At 35.1% G+C, this 19774-nt stretch overlaps 1 protein-coding gene across 1 annotated transcript in view; it reads left to right on the forward strand.

Annotated features, from left to right (window-relative positions):
- The window catches only part of LOC144443850 (dynein axonemal heavy chain 6-like), an 87730-nt gene that overhangs the window by 9957 nt on the left and 57999 nt on the right, over positions 1-19774 (forward strand). Inside the window, exons 11-31 of the mRNA XM_078133425.1 lie at positions 166-268; positions 1179-1421; positions 1931-2106; positions 2764-2912; positions 6024-6178; positions 6889-7048; positions 7724-7845; positions 8144-8376; positions 9190-9312; positions 10204-10377; positions 11364-11582; positions 12476-12765; positions 13466-13698; positions 14324-14514; positions 14865-14945; positions 15654-15815; positions 16366-16487; positions 17092-17263; positions 17738-17842; positions 18236-18354; positions 18651-18725. Of these exons, the coding sequence (XP_077989551.1) occupies positions 166-268; positions 1179-1421; positions 1931-2106; positions 2764-2912; positions 6024-6178; positions 6889-7048; positions 7724-7845; positions 8144-8376; positions 9190-9312; positions 10204-10377; positions 11364-11582; positions 12476-12765; positions 13466-13698; positions 14324-14514; positions 14865-14945; positions 15654-15815; positions 16366-16487; positions 17092-17263; positions 17738-17842; positions 18236-18354; positions 18651-18725 (3407 nt within the window). The remainder of the gene's footprint in view (positions 1-165; positions 269-1178; positions 1422-1930; positions 2107-2763; positions 2913-6023; positions 6179-6888; positions 7049-7723; positions 7846-8143; positions 8377-9189; positions 9313-10203; positions 10378-11363; positions 11583-12475; positions 12766-13465; positions 13699-14323; positions 14515-14864; positions 14946-15653; positions 15816-16365; positions 16488-17091; positions 17264-17737; positions 17843-18235; positions 18355-18650; positions 18726-19774) is intronic.

Consider the following 19774-nt stretch of genomic DNA (forward strand, 5'->3'; position numbering starts at 1 on the left):
AAGCATATGACAAAGAAAACAACTCATTGGACAGAAAGTTAGCAACGTACAGTACTCTTATAAGTGTATCCCCTTATTTGGGAAATCTTATACATGATTGGATTTTACAACTATCAACGCAACAATCAGATTTTTTTCATGGAGAGTGTCGTGTTTTGTTCCCAGAGAGTTGCAGAAATGGAGGGCATCACACATGGCATCAGAGCTGGTACACCAGTTATTAGGAAGAAGACACCTGAAAAAAGACTGAAACCAGGAGAGAAAAGAAGTAAGTTATAAACTGTAAAGTGATGAATTTAATGGGTACTGTGCAACACAAAAGTATGACAGCTTCCTTTTTTTTAGCACTTTAGGAAAATGTACTATTATTAAAAGTGGCCATATGGATGAGGATTTGGATATTTATTTTGGAATTTTTAATTTATAAAACAGTTTTGTCATGGCTTTCTACTTGAAAAATCAATATGAAACAACATTGACCAAGTCTGTGTTTGTAACTGAATACATTGCAAAAAGCTAAAAAATGTGTAAAAAGTTTGTTATTGTATATACAATAACAAATATTTTACACATTCATTAATTGTTTGCAATTTATTCAATTTTACTCATATTCAAGTAGGAAGCCATGATGAAATTCTTCTATGAATTTAAAATCCAAAATAAATACCCAATGCTCACCCATATGGCAACTTAACCCTATTTGCAATGTATTACAGGGTTCTAATGTGAAAAATCTTTAAGAGAAATAAGGGTGAGGCCAATTTTGTCTTAGGTGTATTTCTTTATGCTTAGGGACCCAGAAAAGCCATTTCACCAACCATACAATCTTTGTCATGCAATCTCTTACTCACCTTTAGATGCGTGTGACCTGCTTGAATGAATACAAGCATATTTATAAAAGTATTTATCCACCAGACTAAAAAATCCCAAAAATATTTTATTTTGAAATCTATTATTATTTCGGGATTGTAGGCAGAGTATTTGTTGAGTTTCATATTTGTTACAAATTCAATTGAAAAACTTTACATCATAGAGGACCATGTGGACCAACTTTTTCCATAGCTCTGCAGATAACTGTTTTCCACACCCACATTGTTATCCTAATCTGACATTGTCATATAACCAGACTTACCGCTAGCATGATAAAAAATTGACATGTTTCTGCATTGTTCTTGTAGGGGAAGGTCCATCATTCACTCAGATTGCTGAATGGAGAGCCATTCTTGCCAGACTGTCTGCCTTCCTGAGGACAGCTGACTACATTATTCTAGATCTACTGCACAGACTTGTTAAGACAGCAGTCAGGCATTTACTGCAGTTTTTTGACGGCTCCATCCAGCGTGGTAAACACCAAGATGATAGTAGTAGTAGTGATAGTGACAGTGACGATGATGGTGTGGCAAGACCAAGGAAGAAAGTTGGTAAGATATGACTTTGAAACCATACATAGTTTGTAGTTCAATATCTCAGATAATACTATCAATGTCATTACATGTGTACTTAATCAGTATGTCAAATTGAAACAAGGAGTGATTTGATTACTATTAATAACCCTAATCCTGCCAAGATTGATTACCTATAAATAACCCTAATCCTGCCAAGAGCAGTGATTTGATTACTATTAATAAAACTTAAAAGGGTTAAAAACAGTGATTTTAATAGATTAGATTAGATTAGATTAGATTAGCTTACAATACTTTATTAACCAAACGATTGTAAAGCAAAGCAGGAATGTGTCATGGCGTTGTTAAACATCAAAAACTACAAAGACAAAACATACATACAGTTATCAAACAATACTGTACAATACAATACAATACAATACAATACAGTATATTATGAAATCATGATAAAAAAGATATTGAAACTGATCATGTAAACTTGAACATCTAAATTTCTGTAAATCTTACTTGTTGGTAATTCCATATAGTGTTCAGAAGGAGGGGTGTATTTGTTGATGACGAGAGTGAAAGTGGAGGAAGCCGTCCATCAACTGGCCATTCATTTAAGAGGAAACAGGCTGAGGCAGCTAAGAAAAACATTCCAAAGTATGACTTTGATAAGATGCCTGAAGATACAGGACCCAAAATTCTGGATGCTGATGAAGTAAGTATTTGCTAAGATATCTCAGAAAGCCATCATGAATTATCGATCTAGAACCTCACATTTTTAACTCGGAAATTGTGACATGTATGTATGTTAAGGTTTCAAGACGAAAAAAGTATTTTTTTGACATATTTTTGCCTGAAGTAAAGTAACTATAAAAATGAAAAAATGACGTTAGCAATTACTGATCATGAAATTACTCATGTTTGTGACACTTTGATTTGTTTGAAAGTAGGTTTTGAAAGCTAGGAACCATCTACATTTTATATGCTGTCTTTTTTGGGTAAATAATTTGAATGGAGCTTACCACAAGTATATATGTACGATAATTCTTTCCACTGTGATCTTTGACTTGTTACCAGCACTCTTGTTAGTCTAGTTGCTAGACCCTTGGGTAATTCTGCTCATTTTAAAAGCTACCAAAGGTCACATAATGTCAAGGGTGCTGGCGAGGGCTTGTTCGAGAGGTGTGCACCAGAGATACTTTCATCCTTAGTGTTTGTTCTGCAACCTTCCGAGTGCCAAGGTCTTGTTACAAGACTATACTCTTACAGGAATCAAAGCCATGAATAGCCTCTAGACTAACAGCACTGTTGGCTCAGCTAGATTCATTGAATCTTAATCAGTGATACAATCTTTCCACTTCTGTACATATAGGTACTCAGAGAAATCCGAGAAATGGAGGAAGTTGAAATGCCTCCAGAACCAGTGTTTGAACTTCAGTTGATTCTAGATGTCCCACCATTATCAAGGGCTCCTAGCTCAATGCACATGACATCTGAATACTCCCATTCTAGAAGTTCCAGGTAGGTTTCATGTTTTAGCCAGGCTATCGTGCACTGTATCAGGTTTTTCTCAACCATGGTCCATAGATGGACATCTATAGCATGAATTAATACCAAAGAAAAAGAATGTAATGTGAATTGTGATGTTCAACACTCTCTTGATCTCTGTTTGAGAAATCTCACTGTTTTTTTTTAATCACACTGATTTGTTGTTCATTTTGATCAAATGATATGATTTCAAGTGTACTGTCTATGATCCAGAAAGATCAGGATATGGAAACTATGAAAACAGGTCACATAGGATGTGTATTTTGTCAGGTGAAACACTTGAGAACAGTCATTATCTTAATGTGCAACATCATAAATCTGCATGTATATATTGTACATGGACTGGCACAACAATCTATAAAATGGCATAACACCATGACCAGCATCATAGCAGTATGATGAACAAATCTATATATAGCATTCCCAGATGTTGCAAACGCAATGTAAAGAGCCAACAACACAAATATGCATAACACAGTATTACATCCAGTGACATGTAGAAGTACAGCGAGTAACACTGAAGTAAAGCAATTTCTCTATAATGTGCTACACTTGTTTATAGCATTCATATCAAGTGTAAAAGTACTGTTTCCATTGGTTTATTTACAAGCCTAACAAATGGCCTTTTTAATGTGGTCAATTAGCAAATGAAAGGGTATACTTTTACACTTGATACGGATGCTATAAACGATTGTGGTACATACAGAAATCGCCTTAGTTTGGTGTTATGGGTTGCACACAATTTCAATATTGAATTTCATTTCAGATAGTATACATTCATAACAGAACATGTTCACAGCATTCTGTTTTCTACTGAATCTATTGCATGCCTGAAGTAAATATAATGCATGATGAAAAACAAGAAATATTATACACGTGAATAATGCATGATTTTTTTGTAGAAATTGTAAAGTTGGGTTTTCAATCTGCTTACAAATAATGCCTTGAGAATTAGATATGTATGAAACCTGTGCTATATATTTAACAGTATCAAAAGAAAAAAATTCTCAATTTGATATTGCGTTTTCTTGTCAAAAATTGTTCCAATCACATACTTTTAGATTAAGATACTTTCATCATATTTAATTGTCAAGGCAGCTAAATCATAATATTGCTATTTTTTTAACAAGAATAGTTGCTTCCTATATATAACTTTGATTTTTGCACTTCCTACCTTGGCTGCCAAAGGCGTTCCAAATCACTGCATGTCCCTTCAAGGTCTGTGAGACTTTTACCAGGTCCAAGGTTTGTATAAGGGCTTCTGCCATACGCTGATGAGTTCGTGTATTGTACCTGTAGACACACTTGTCGTCTCTCATTTTTCAGTGTCTTGTTTCTAACATTTAATATATTGGTGTTAATTTCTGTCTGTGTGTGTGTTTGCAAACACATTGACGTTGATTTTAGATTTAATAATTTGGTATTTGTGTTCATAACTCATTCATCTCTGTTCCTGCACTCACTGTTACTCAAGTTACTGTGTTCCAGAACAATAAGACTGCACCATTTTTAGCAGATCTAAGGGTTTATAGGTTATGAAATAACAGTGTACTCAAGACAATGGGTGTTATTTGTGAGTTTAACTGAATATTCTCTACGTTCAGAAATAAGACCAAAAACTTTGATGTTGACAAGCACTGTAGGAATAATTCAATTATACCACACATTATTAGATATTTATTCTCCAGTATTTCTTCGTTCAGCCAAGGAAAATACAAGAGTCATAAGGGGGTTTGTCACTCTGAGTTTGCTAGACGAGTAATGACAACCCTTAGGTCAGGAGTATTTTCCAGCTGAATGAAGAAAAATAATGGGGAATAATACGTTATTATACCAGCACCAGTAATATCAAAGAAAAAGTAATGGTAATTTTGAACGTTTTGACTCATATTTCTAACACAGCAAAATCAGTGAGTCAAACGTAGACACGTGTGTTGTCATGACGTAGACTGACCAGGGTATCAATTCCATTATTTTTTTATAACTTTGCGTGTACATGGTATAATAAATTTTATCCTTCCAAATGTCTAGACCTTGCTGTTTTATTTAAATGCACAATGCAAATATTAAAATTAAGGGAAATAGGGTATTAAAGTTAAAAGATAAATGAAAATATATGTCGTCAGTAAGATATAAAATATAATAAGAGATAATAGTAAAACAAAAATTTAGAGCATTGAATGAGGATTTAATAATGATAAGAATAAAGGTGATTTGTAGTGTGCCTAATCTCACTGAGCTCTAGGCACAGATTATGTCAATGTCAATTTTGATACTATTACTGGTATGCACTTTGTCAACAAGGAGTTCTATACACTTGGGTAGATTCTAAGTGCATCTTTTCATTCACAAATTACCTGTTGAGATAGAAGTAAAGATTTCAAAGGGCTATTACACCTCAAAATAAAGATGTTTCTGCCATGATTTGTATGAGAATCTTTCCTGTTCATAATACCAACGAAATTTCCAAATTTAACAACTCAATATAGTAAGTCTATAGTTGTTTGGTCTTTCTAGTTCATAATATCAACCACAAACTTGTATGGGAACCGATTGTCAAACCTGAATGACTCAGTACTGTACAATTGATTTATGCACCAAAGAATTGTTGTTATTTTCCCACACATACTAAACTAAGTTTTGGTTGATGTGATCTTATGTGAATCTTGTCATATCTTAGCGTGTTATTTCTTACTTTTCCAGCGGTGTACTGGTAAGACTGTATGCAAGGAAATAACATCAAATGCATTTTGCATGATTTGCATGTTACAAGCATGACATCATAAATAAAACACAGTTTAACTTCTCAGCCAAAAAATAGTCCAGAAATGTGTGTTTTAGAGATCAAGCCATTTCAAGAAATAAAATAGATTATTCTGTAAAGTGAAATTATGATAACAAAGATCATGATTATCCACTAAATTACAAACTTATTCAGAGGGATGAAAGTGATGGTGTTGTACCTGATTTTTTAGTTCTTTACCATTTCTTACATTTGGGTTTGATTACACATCTTTTGTAGTTAGTTTCTTCTAATAACCAAACATTATCCTAAAAGTTTCCCCCCATTTGACTCTCTTTCAGTGTGTTATCAAAACGTGGTAGCATGAGTAGGGGAGGTATCAGTGTAGCTGACTCAGTCTTCAGCAGGGAGTCATTCAGCATTGATGGCAGTCAACCAACTAAAAGGAAGAAGGTTGTATCCTTCCCTGGACATGAACCATTGTCAAGTTCCTCAGGTGAGGCATGATTCCTAGCAATCTGATTAAAATCCGATGTGGTGAAAGCGGCTAGATGTCCTTATTTACCTCTATTCATCGTGTTGTGACGTTTGTTTTGTTCGGAGTGATCGCCGCCTTCGAAGGCGGCGATCACTCCGAACAAAACAAACGTCACAACACGATGAATAGAGGTAAATAAGGACATCTAGCCGCTTTCACCACATCGGATTTTAATCAGATTGGATTCCTAGTACTTAAAGCTGTAAAGTCAATGTTTGTTGTCAGTCCAGTTGTGGCAGTCACACGACATCTCTCTTCCCTTGATTGTTGTCATGCCTACATAGCAACCGTCAACCATTTTGATTCCATATTTCTTTAACCTGACCAACCTTATGTTTCTTGAATCAGACTGATTTTGTTTTTCCCAAAATTGCGCCCTCTATGGCCATATCAGAAAATCAGATACATGTAATATACAACTTCACAGATGACAAGATGGCAACGTTACAATCATGTTTGTGAGCCAAAATAATCATTTATTGGTGAAATTCAAAATCATTAAAGCATAAACGTTAGAGAGAAATGTCTCCAATGTCTGATTAAAGTTTACTAAATCAATGGGTTCATAGTAACTAAGACACAAACTGCATTTATGTGTGTGTCATTCTAACTTCTCATAATCATGCCTTCTTCATATTTTCGTGATATTTTCCTACATTTCGCTACAGAGAGTGAATCTGAAAGTGAGAGTAGTGAAGAGAGTGATCTAGATATAGGTGAAACTTCAAACAGATTCCTCAAAGAAACATCAGACGTTGGAGAAGGGGCAGCTGGAGTAGGAAGTAGCGGTGGTCTTAGTGCTAGAGGGGGTTTTGCTTATCCTGAAAGGTGAGTAGAACAGTACAAGGAACACACAAAAAGCTTGAACTGGAAAGTCATCATTTAACCCTTAAGATGCCATAGACTTTTCATGCAAAAGACTCCCTAGGCCAAGGACTTTTTATGCAAAAGACTCCCTAGGCCATGGAATTTTCATGCAAAAGACTCCCTAGGCAAATGACTTTTTTTCCTCTACAGAGTAGGATCTTACCTACTGTATAATTATCAACTTTAACTTGAAAGGAATAATAAACATACAATCAATCCTTATTTTTTCCTTATCCACCCATTACAAATATATTGACAAATGAATATTAATTTACCCAGATATGAGGTAAGAGGTGAAAATAACATTGGCCTCTTTGATTATGAGTGATTTTATAGAACAAAGACTAAATGCTATCAATGACAGAGAGGGATTTTTTGGGAGAACCCAGGGTACGGTCAGGTGACAACCAATCCCTGAGTAGTGTGTGCAAACCCTTCAGCACGTACGCAATGTATGGCATAGTTTGGAGAGAGGCACAATGCATCTTGGAACTGGTAACAGGTCAGTTGCACAGTCAGACAGTGTTGTATAAACCAATTTGAACTGCATATACTATTATAGTATATAGAACCAGTCTTACCATAATTTCACTTTGAATGCAGTAGTCACATCTAACATAATGATTTATCCCCTAGACCACGTTCGGTGGAAACACCACAAGCTGCTCTGTCCAGAGTAGAGGTCAAATTGTGCCCATCAGAAGGAGACTTCATGTCCAGAATACAAGGCATCATTGGAGGATTTGAACACACTGTTGGTGAGTATAAATGGTGAATGAAAGAATATTCATAGATTAGGACTTCACTCATATTGGGACCTTGTTCTTTTAATATATGGGGTATACTCATTAATGGATTAAATCTGCAATTCTTTAGTCTTGATCAGTACATTTATGGTACACTGTGTTTTGCAAATACTGACACGTCTGGTACCTTTACTCCAAAATGAAATGAGAAAAAAATTCCAACAGTTTTCAGTATTTTTTTCCCCTCAAATTACTTATCTCAAGCAAGAACATCAAGGTTAGTTCCCTCTTTTTTTTAAACATTACACAGGTGAAGTTGAGGCATTACAACGTGAACCCCAGTTATCTGTATTCTGGGCCACACCTAGTTATGAACTAAAATTAGCAGTAGATGAAGAGGAACGCCTAGAGAAACTAGCCAGTAGAAGACCCTGGCCTGATGTGGAACTATTGTTTGGTGAAGACCCTGAATATCAGAGTATGGTTACCCAGGTCGTGAATAAACTCAAACAGAACATGACTGACATCACACAATATGCAAAGGTACATGTAACTGAGATTGGAGTGGATGTGTTTATTTCTGTGTTTCTCCATGACCCACCAAGCCTCTATTTATGGAATCTCACTTTAAAGTTTTTATTTAATGATGAATTCTGCAACCAAATCAGAAAATAAGTCGTGTAATTTATTGGAAGTTGTGACATCACAACTGTGTATCTAGTCAAAAATTATCAAATTATCCAAATTATCAAGATTATCAAGTTTAGTACCTTTGATAAAGCAAATGGTTTATAGTATCCTTTTGACTTTAATTGTCATTTCTATGGTATTACTTTGGTAATTGAGCCTTCAGTTTATTAAGATAGACACAGACTAAAACTAGTGTGGCAACATGTTGATACAACAGTGATAAGATAATGAATGGATGTTAGTTTGACTAGTTATAGTCTCAGTAGGGAGGCATTGCAGAGTTTTATCGACAAGAGTTCCATAAACTTGCCATGCAGCTGTTTTGGGACTTCCAATGTCTACACTATCTTGATCACAGGGTGATTAGAATCGCACAACAGAGGAACCACTATCACCCACTTGTGTAATCTACCACATTGAAGAACAATAGATTTAGTTTGTTCCTATCTTAGCAAACTGAAGGTTCGATTACCAAAGTCATATCTAGAAAAGTATGAGAGAAACTATGTATATAACAGTATAATCTTGTGAAAACATATTTTCATGACTGTATGAAATATGTAAAGTACTGTGTTACATTTCAAAGTACACACATGTTTTCAGGAAAGGTAATGTTAACTTAATGTTTTGATTTGATTACCGTATTTTTATTTGAATTATCAACAGACCTTTGAGCCGTTTTCTTTGATGGTGGACAAAGCCAGACGAGTTGATGTAGATTCATCAATGAACAAGAGAGAATGGACTACAGAAGAATTCCATCATGTCTTATCCACTCATACTGAACAGGTGAATATTGATATCACTTTTAACCATGATCTAAGTTTCATTTATTATAGTATAGTAAGATTTCTTCATCATGTACATGTACATGTACAAACCATGGTCAGTATGAATTCCTGATGTATCACAACAAAAAGTCGACTTACTGTGAAATATCACACTTGCTACTCAAACTTAGTACTTATCAGTTAATTTTTACCATATTTGTATGAAACGGACACAAGCCGAGTTTATATGTTTTGGGGATACAACTTTTGTGTGTGTGCATATTAAAAGTACTCACAGTTCTAGTTATTGATGTATGCAATTGACTGAACACGAACCTGGTACTACAATATACTGTAACTTGTAAAGGATCTAGTGACATAATTTATTTATACATATAAAAAATATACACGAACTCCCTACTATGTAATCAACAGTTCTAAGTATCAGAACACAATTTCTGTAATGTCATAGAAGGTATGCATCGATATTAACATTATACGAAAATAGTAAATCAGCATTTTTTTTTAATTTTCACTCGAACAGAAAGCTTACAAACTCAACTTGTGCAGTTGTAACTTAGTAAGCAAACTCTACTTTCCAAAGCATTAGACAATGCCCAGGTGCTTAGAAATGCACTTGATTTTGTACTGATTTTATTGGCAAATTCTTCAAGAAAAGTACATTGACGAAGTAAAATAATAATAACAACAACAAACAGAAGAAGACAGTAGTTATTGTTATACATATTTACAAAACAGAGATTAGTTACAAAACCATAGACATTTGAGGACAGCAATCTGAGTGAAGACTTTGATGTAGTCAATAAAATGAAGATTAATGTGGGTTGAAAGAAGAAAGAAAAGCAAACAATTTGTCATGATTTTACTGGTAGTATCTCGTTGCTTTTAGATCAGCGAAATGGATGACATGGAGACGGCCAAAAGAAATGGAATGTTTCAGGTGCTAAGTGACGGCTACAAAGAATCCTGTCTGCCGTACCCGCGAGATGTTATATCAGCGGTCAACAGAAGAATGCCAGTCATCGCTAACAAACGAAATGAAGATCTCTTGACTGTTATCAAGGTTAGTCTGGGCAATAATGTAGAACAGTGGACAGGTTTCACAGTAGATACACAATTGCATTCAAGCCTGGGAGTTACGGTAGACTGTAGAACAGTGGACTGACTGTACAATTGGTACACATGTATTCAAGCTAGGGGGTTTGGGTAGAATGTAGAACAGTGGACAAGTTTCAGAAAAGGTACACATTTGTTTTCAAGCTAGGGAGTTAGGGTAGAATGTAGAACAGTGGCCTGACTGTCCAATGGGCATACACTTGCATTCAAGCTAGGGAGTTAGATTAGGGTTAGGTTAAGCGTATGAATAGGGCCTAGGTTAGACTCCCTAGCATAACCCTGATTTATTATATTGATAAGAATGCAGAACTGTGAACAGACTGTACAATAGAGACACATTTGTCTTCAAGCTAGGGAGTTAGCACCAGGGTCAGATTAGGATAGAAATAGGGTTAGGCTCCCTAGCATATATCTGATTTGTATTGTGTGTAGTGGATGCGCAGTATTTAACTGTAATGGCTGTATCCCTTGGTCTGTATTACCATCAATGACTTCCTGAACAAATCAGTTATTCTTGTCTCTTTTTATTACTGATTTCCAAATTCAAATGTACAAAAGATGTAATTAGTTATAGGGCTTCTTGACTTGTGTTACCCCCACCCCCATCCCTCTCATCTTTTGTCAAGGTTGATAGTCAGTATGACCATAAATGATTTCCTGAACAATTAATTATTTTTGTCTACTTTTATCACCAACTTCCAAATTCAAAATGTACATGCATAAGATGACTATCAGTACTTTCCTTGGACCTCAAACCACCAAACATATACCTGATTAGTTAGTTTGGTGGTCTGAGCTTGGCCTAGAATATGACAATGGCAAGAGGGACTTTCTCCTTGCTGCTTGTCTAAACCCCCCCCCCCCCCACACACACACACAGCTGACTGATACTAATTGATCAGCTGTTATTGTTTTATTGTTTCCATTTTTCAGAGTGCCTCCAAGAAACTAGATCACGCTCCAGAGTCAGTAGAAGAGTTTGTTGAACACTTAGCCTTCCTTGGTCGAATGGATGCAGAGTTACCTGCATTAGATAGAGAGTTTGATGTAGTCAACAAGATGTTTACTATATCCAAGGATTTCAATGTTCCCATTGAAGCAGAAGAGTTAGCTATGTATCAGACATTGATGCCTAGCTTCCAGCATCTCAAGGTAAAATATTGGTGTTTTGTAATTTTGTGAAATTTTTTAATGTCATTTGAACAGTCACGTTTTTTTCTCTCACGTTTCCTCAGTATGTATGGTATGTCGATACAACTTTTTGAAACAAATGGGTTCATGACTTTGCAGGCTACATTGTACCAAAATGACAGCCCTCGTCTTATATATAAATGTGCTTGGTTTTTAATATTCATCAACACTGTAAATGTGAAAGCTGTGATGTTCCACAGTGTTATCAAAACAGACAGTTACTTGAAAAAAATTGTGTAAAGATGAAATGTCCTCAATCCAATACTTGAAAGTAGCTGATGTTCTAGGAATAACCCTTGTATGAGCTAAGGCCTCATATAAATTTAAAAGTAGTTTTGGATAGAAGGTCGCTTGATTTGTTGTTCTGTCATCAGTGTTTGAGTGCTATGGCTAAATCTATGCATCAACACAACATTAGCAATAATGTATAGCAGTACTTCATTGTTTAATATTTGATTCTTAGCACTACAATTGTTTTTGCATTTCATTGTGTGATGTACAAGTAAAATGTATAGCCAATGAAAGAGGAACACCACAGTGGGAAGCGAAGACATTTTCATATGAAAAAAAATCTACCAGAGTGATTTTATGACTTTCAGTGTTTCTGCCAAGGTCTTGAAACCCCAGTATAAAGAGAGGAGGAAATCTGGTAAAATTTTCAAAGCTTTCCATGCAATGCACCATAATTTTGATGGTGAACCCTGACCCCAGTATTAAAAATGCCTGGGGAACTTGACAAGTAGATTCTACCTTCTTACCAGCCTCAACGAAAACACCGAGTTTGTTTCATGATTATGAACAAATAAGATGTTCAAATCTTATAATTCTTATCATTTTGTTTTCATTTTGTTTAGTCCCTGATCCTGTACTGTGGAGCCAAGAAAGATGACAACATCAGAAAGTACAGCGATGATCTGAATAATCACATTGATAGATTAAGACTAGAACTGGTTGAAATCAAGAGTAAAGTCAACGCCCCTGTCTTACTCAGTCCTGATACATTACCAGTAGTTGCTACAGAAAATCTAAAACTGATCGGTGATGAAGTGAGTGTGGTGTCCACCAAAGCTAGGAGTTATGCTAGCTACCAGGACAGATTTGGTAGTTCTATCTCAAGCCAGTCCAAGATGAGAGGTTTTTCAGAGTAAGTGTGAATAGATGCATTCAAATTAAGGGCTCAGTTTGGATTAGGATTAAAATTTGATTGAGAAAATAGTTGTCTGACAGAGCTATAGGAAAAGTTGATCCAGTATAAAAGAATGACCTATGTAATCCTTACAGTTCCAATGATAAGATAGCATTAATGTGAGTATCTGAAATAAAATCATGGGCCTTGAATTTTAAACAGTATATATATGTCTTGTCTACTTCAAGCCCTGTAGGTGTAGATGGACTGATCCTATGTACCAGTGAGCCCTCTAAGTGAATTCTTAATATTGAAATAGAATATTACTGTCTAGGCACATTGTAAAAATATCAAACGTTTGATTTTCGGTCGACATCATAACTTCTGCTAAACATGTTTCACATGCATTACCATAGGTATGCGTGAGAATAAGTCGACCTTCTTGTTCTATTTTGACCCTCTAGCATGATTTAAAATCACTTTTGACACACAACAATTTCTTGTGATGCAGAAAAATTTGGCATTCCTCCTACCTTTACCATTTGGCAACTTACAAATTTTTTTATTTTTTTGACCCACAACAAATACTTTGCCTTTGATAAGACTGAGGACACACAGCCACTGCTGTGCATTCAACAATAATTCATAGTTTGCATAATCATAACGATGTATTTTCTAAAAGCTAACACTGAAATCTAATTCTTGTTTCTTCTGTAAGGGAGTACTTGTTAGCCGACCACCGTGACAGCGACCTGAATGCACAGCAGGTATTATCAGAACTATCTGAAATTGAACGTGATTTACAATTGAGACGAATTCTATGGGAGTCTACCGATGAGTGGGGAAAACTGACTGGAGAATGGACAGCCACCAGGTTTGATCGACTCAACGTAGACTTCTTACAAAAGAATGTTAATAAATTCACACAGACCGTCTTCATGCTGGAGAAAGGTACAGAGAACATTTAGCTTTATTCTAAGAAGTTGTAAGTTTTGAAGTTTGTTTTTTTTATGAGTCAAGTTTGGTAATTTTCACATTTCACTCATAGTTGGCTGCCATGATGTTTGATATCTCTTGACAAGTGAAATTGACATTTATTTTGGTGTTGTATATTTGGTGATACAAAGCATAAAGTTGTTTTTTCATCAGTGTTAATATATCTGTGCATCTTATTTCCAAGAACATATCTGCAGTAGATGCAACTGGAATGTTTTTTGAAACTTTTGTTAGAGATAATGACTTAATACAATGTAATATCATACACCCTGAACAGTATTGAGTCACATGTTGGTATATATTTATGCAGCTGTACACACTATTGTACAATAAAGGAAATCAAATCAAATTGATTTCTGGGTCCACACCCTAAAATCAACATGATCACAAATTCATCCTGTTGCTGTGCTAATGGAGGATAAAATCGACTTGTAATTATCAAGGGTATGATATTATGTTTCATGTTCATGTACGAGGCAATGTATTATAATTCTTAGGAACAATCACAATATATAAAACGAAATAAATAAAACATTTCTACATTGATAAATACTTAAAATTGTTCTCATTCCTACTACAGGTCTGCCACCTAATGAAGTGTTACCCAGACTAAAAGAGAATGTGTTGAACTTTAAACAAGGCATGCCTGTTATTGCTGCATTACGTAATCCATCTCTGAGAGCTAGACACTGGGATGAAATCCAGAGACTGATAGGAAGAAACTTTGCCAGAGACAAGAATTTCACTCTTGGTAATCTCTTGGAGCTTGAAGTGAGTTTCTACAACCACATGTCATGAATTTTGGTTGTCATGACAATTTACTTTATGTGTAATTCATGCAGGATCAATTTGAACTTTCAAGGTCTAACTACAAAACTTTCTTGTTTGTCCTTTCAATAACACTGAGGTGGTGCTATATTTTTTGAAACGTATATATATAAAAGATTACCAACTAAAGAAGATGTTGCATCCATAGAGAGCTAGAACAGAAAGTGTTATTTTGCATGTGATAAGGAACAAAATAAATGGCAACCGTGCATGGAAAATGGAAGAGACATGCAGAAAGCTGATAACAAAATTATACATATAATAATCACAATGCTTCATTTGTGTGATTACAGATCTTCCATCACAAAGAGAAAATTAATGATATATCAACTCAAGCTAGTAATGAAGCTACACTGGAAATTATGCTGAATAAGGTAATGATTCTATTACATGTATTTACTTACAAACACTGAGATTTTATCTGACACACCTTGATGTCACTTAGTTCAAAGATTCTGTTACATGTATTTACTTACAAACACTGAGATTTTATCTGACCCACCTTGATGTCACCTGTTAGTTTAAAGATTCTGTTACATGTATTTACTTACAAACACTGAGATTTTATCTGACACACCTTGATATCACTCGTTAGTTCAAAAAGGAACTTCAAACCTGTGATGAATAGAGTTAGCACAGTTTTCACAAGAGAAGTAAACAAGTATACACATCCTGTAGACTTTGTCTATCAAAATTACCTGGTGTGCCATAGACCCTGGAGGGTCTATGGTTGTACTATTACTAAGTTTGATGATTATAAAAACAAGTACATGTTATACATAAATATAAAAAACTGTGTGTTTAGCTATTTTGTGCTGTTAGTGATTTTTATCGTTTGAATCTGTTTTATCTTTTTCTGACATGAATGGAAGAGATCAGTCAGTTAAAAAAAATAAAAATTGAATCAGATCCTTATTTCAACCAACCAACCAACCAACCAACCAACCAACCAACCAACCAACCAACCAACCAACCAACCAACCAAACATTCATTCATTCAGTGAAGATTTTTCTGTAGTTATTAGCGATGAAATGATCTTTCAATTTTGACTTTTGTGAATTCCACATTATGTATACTATAGGTGATTGATATATGGCAGAAGACTGACTTCCGTCTAATACAACACAGTGGTAGAAATGATGTCTTGATTGTAGCTGGGGCTGATGATATCATGGCTCAGTTAGAGGAAAGTCATGTTACAATATCTACCATCAGAGGATCACGATATGTGACTCCAATCAAGGTATGTTGTGCACTTGTCGTTTCCATCGTTGAATTGTTTTTGTATAGTTTTTATAGGATTTTTCAAAGTCTTGAATTACAATTATATTCATGACACAAATGAAAACTGGATGGTCTCAACAAAACTCAACTCAAAGGGGTGTCAAAAGTGATGACTAGCCTTCACCCTGTTAAACAGAGCATCATCAGTTATATATCATGATTACTGTATCATTTATGAATTATCAGAAGTCGCAGGTGAGGCAGCATGTACTTTGTATTCAATTTATCTAGTCAAGGCAGCATGTATTCAATTTACCTAGTAATGAACATTTTACCAATTTAGTTTTACCAAAGAAAGTGAATTTCGAAAGATTGCATATTAATAACTAAGTACACACTCAGGCTGTTTAATGACTGTTATGATTTGATGCGTTGATTCTTATTATAGTAAGCACCATACTGCAACCAAATTTGGTGGAGAAAAGCCTGTGTAAATATTGAGCTGCTTACTGTATGGTCATAGAGAGACAAATAAATCACTGATTACATTACATTGTATTGTATTGTAGATACTGGTAGAAGAATGGGACAGAAAACTGACTGTGTTTGCAAGAACTCTAGATGAATGGATGACTTGTCAACGAAACTGGTTGTACCTGGAACAGATCTTTCTAACTCCAGACATTCAGAGGTATATACTAAGTAACATCATACTGTGGTTTAAAGTTTGATTTGGAAGTACTGAATTCATACGCTCTGTTTATATGACAGTTTTTTAGGGATGGAGTGAGGGGTGATTTTCTATAACTCCAACTACATCTGTTGATTTGTGCTAACAATAAAATATGCACAAAATGCATTATTCATCATTCATCAGACTGGTACCTGTTTCCATCTTTCAAAATCTTTCAAAATCTAGTGAAGTGTTGGCTGTTTCTGGTTGATATGACCTGTGTTATATCTATCAGAAATAGTCTTTTGTACATGACATGTATTAACATACTACATTGAGTTCAGAGTAAAAGCTATTGTCAGTCCAACTACAAAGTTGATGAACCAGATAGGAGATGTACATTGAATCAAGGTAATCGATAATTGGTTTGAAAAATAAATAAGTCCATTTGTCTTCAGTAAAATGACTTTACTTCCAATATTTTGGCCACATACAGATGGCCTTCTTCAAGGAGTAGGCCTTGAGCAGTGAGAGAATACTTGTGCCTTGGATGAAGGCTAGACACTAACTTATCTCAAATCATGGAACTGGTGTATATTGACATGTTTTGTCTCTATTTCAGACAACTTCCAAATGAAGCCAAACTGTTTGCTCAGGTGGATAAATCATGGAAGGATATTATGAGAAGAACTGAAGACAGACCCAATGCTCTGAGATCTGCTACAGCACCAGGTGTATTAGAAATTTTGCAGGCTAGCAATTCCAACCTGGAAAAGATACACAAATGTTTGGAGGTATGATTGTCATTTAATTATGAATGTCTGCACACACACACACACACACACACCCACACACACACACATGCACACGCACACGCACACGCACACACACACACACACACACACACACACACACACACACACACACACACACACACACACACACACACACAACTGTCAATTTAGACAGTAACTAATACCACATTCAGACATGACCCCCCATACTGTGTGTATATTGAAGTCTTCATCTTGTCGCTTTGATTGACAGAAATGATCCACAAGTCATTTAAATTTCTCTAAACAAAGTTGTGTGTTAAGACATGGATTATTTTCAGCATTAACTGCTTTGAACTTTCTTAAAAAATAAATAAATACAGTATATTTAAAATTGAACTAATTCTTGAGTACTCAGGGAAGTATTATTTGTTTTGGTCTAAAAGCAATAAATATTCTATTTTCAACAATTCTATTTATTTTTTCCATCACCAGGATTATTTGGAAACAAAACGGTTGGTGTTTCCTAGGTTTTACTTCCTTAGTAATGATGAGTTGTTGGATATACTGGCACAAAGCAAAAACCCTGATGCAGTCCAGGTGAGTTCATCACATGTTTATAAATTATAGATAATCAGATACAGGAAAGGGACTTTGAAATTTGGGGAGTCTTCCAAGAGCAAAAGAGGCACATATTGTGCAACATGTATAAGGGATTAGCAATAGCATCTCAAGATGATAATGGATACAGGAAAAACACATTACCATAGTATCAACAAATGTTTTACTATTACTACAGGTTTGTTTTTCACATATTTAGCCATAAAATGAGCGAAACTTGATTTAAAGTATTGCAAAGTACATTATGTGTTGTACAAAATAAGATTGATGGGTTCTTTCTCATAATCATGTCTTATCACCAAATCTGTTGAGATTTTGAAAAGTTGAAAATTTCCTAGGTTAACCCTATGATTTCATTGTTGTTATATACAGCCTCATCTTGGCAAGTGTTTTGGTAATATCAAGACATTAGAAATAGTTCGTCTTCCAAAGCTGCCACCAACTGTCCGTACTATGATATCTGCTGAGGGAGAAACCATCATGATGCCCAAGTAAGTCTTAGTCAATTATCATAATCTACATATTAGGTATACTCAAAGACAAGATCATTGCCATGAAGATGGTCCCTGTGATTTGCTCACTACATTTTCTAAAAGATCAGAAGTACTGTGATTTGAAAGACGGATGCTCTAAATTTACATTTTAGATAAACATTTCAAACACTATTCAGACACTTTTGAAATGTAAAAAAGATTGCCTGTTATGTCATGTAATACAGCATTTACCTGGTAAAAACAAAGTGTTACGTCATGCCTAATGAGTTATTAAAATGTTGCTTTGTATTTAGAAATGTACGTGCTAGAGGTCCAGTGGAGAGTTGGCTTGGTAGTGTAGAGACTGCTATGTTTGATACTGTCAAGAGGTGAGTAGTGATGAAATCAGTATTTGATCATTATCTATCTATTTGGCAAAAAAAGAAGAAGAATTGTTTCTGGTCAGCACACGCATCACTTAAATACCCCAGCGATGGTCTTTTTGTGTTTGTCCAGCCTATGCAGTCTGCAGATCCAAGGGGAAACACAAAAATAACATAACCCTCCCTACTTCAGTGAAGACAACTTCAGAGCCAATTATGAACAAGCAAATGACATCTGCCCCACATACACACTTGCTCTAAAGTACTAAATAAAAAAAAACAAGTAACTGCCATAAGACTGAGTGACAGATTTGTTGAGAATGTGTCGTCGCACCATCTTAGACAAACTGTCCCGACCAGAAACAATTTTTTTTTGCCATATTGGTAGATATTCTCTTGATTACTTTTAACCTCAACAACTGATGATGTATATTTGTTTTCAGCTAAAACAAGATGATAACATTAAAACATAGTAACTTGTTCCATAAAGTAGTTCTATCAGTATTATAAGATATTCACTGCCATAAATTTAAAGTAAGAGTGCAACAACAACAATATCCAATGAATAAATAGATCATTAGGAAATATTTGAAGTTAGATCAGAAAAGTGTATTCTTGTTCTGTTCCAACTTTCCTGAAATATTACCTTATGGTCATGATCATGACTAACTTTGACCACAACCTGTTTCGTAATTCTTGGTACCTGCAGTAGCATTTTACCTCATACTAGATAGTTAAAATAAAAAAAAGAACGTCAAATTATTCTTATGTGCACATACAACTGCTGACATCAGAGCATGAACGAATGGATCTTGTTACAAACAGGGAAAGTAAACAAATGAATTGGATTAATGACACTTGGCTCAGTATGTTGACACAGCAGAGACTTGTATTATACACCATGGTTTGATAAGAACAGTTTTTTGCCCTCTTTAAGTGTACAAGAAATGCCAGGGGGAAGTGAAAATTTGTTTGTGAATGTGAACTATTCTGTAAAGTGGTCGTACAACTGTTCTTATCAAATGATGAAATGTAATACAAATCTCTGTACTTCC

Source organism: Glandiceps talaboti, chromosome 2, assembly GCF_964340395.1.
Source record: "Glandiceps talaboti chromosome 2, keGlaTala1.1, whole genome shotgun sequence".
In the NCBI taxonomy this organism is placed as follows: domain Eukaryota; kingdom Metazoa; phylum Hemichordata; class Enteropneusta; family Spengelidae; genus Glandiceps; species Glandiceps talaboti.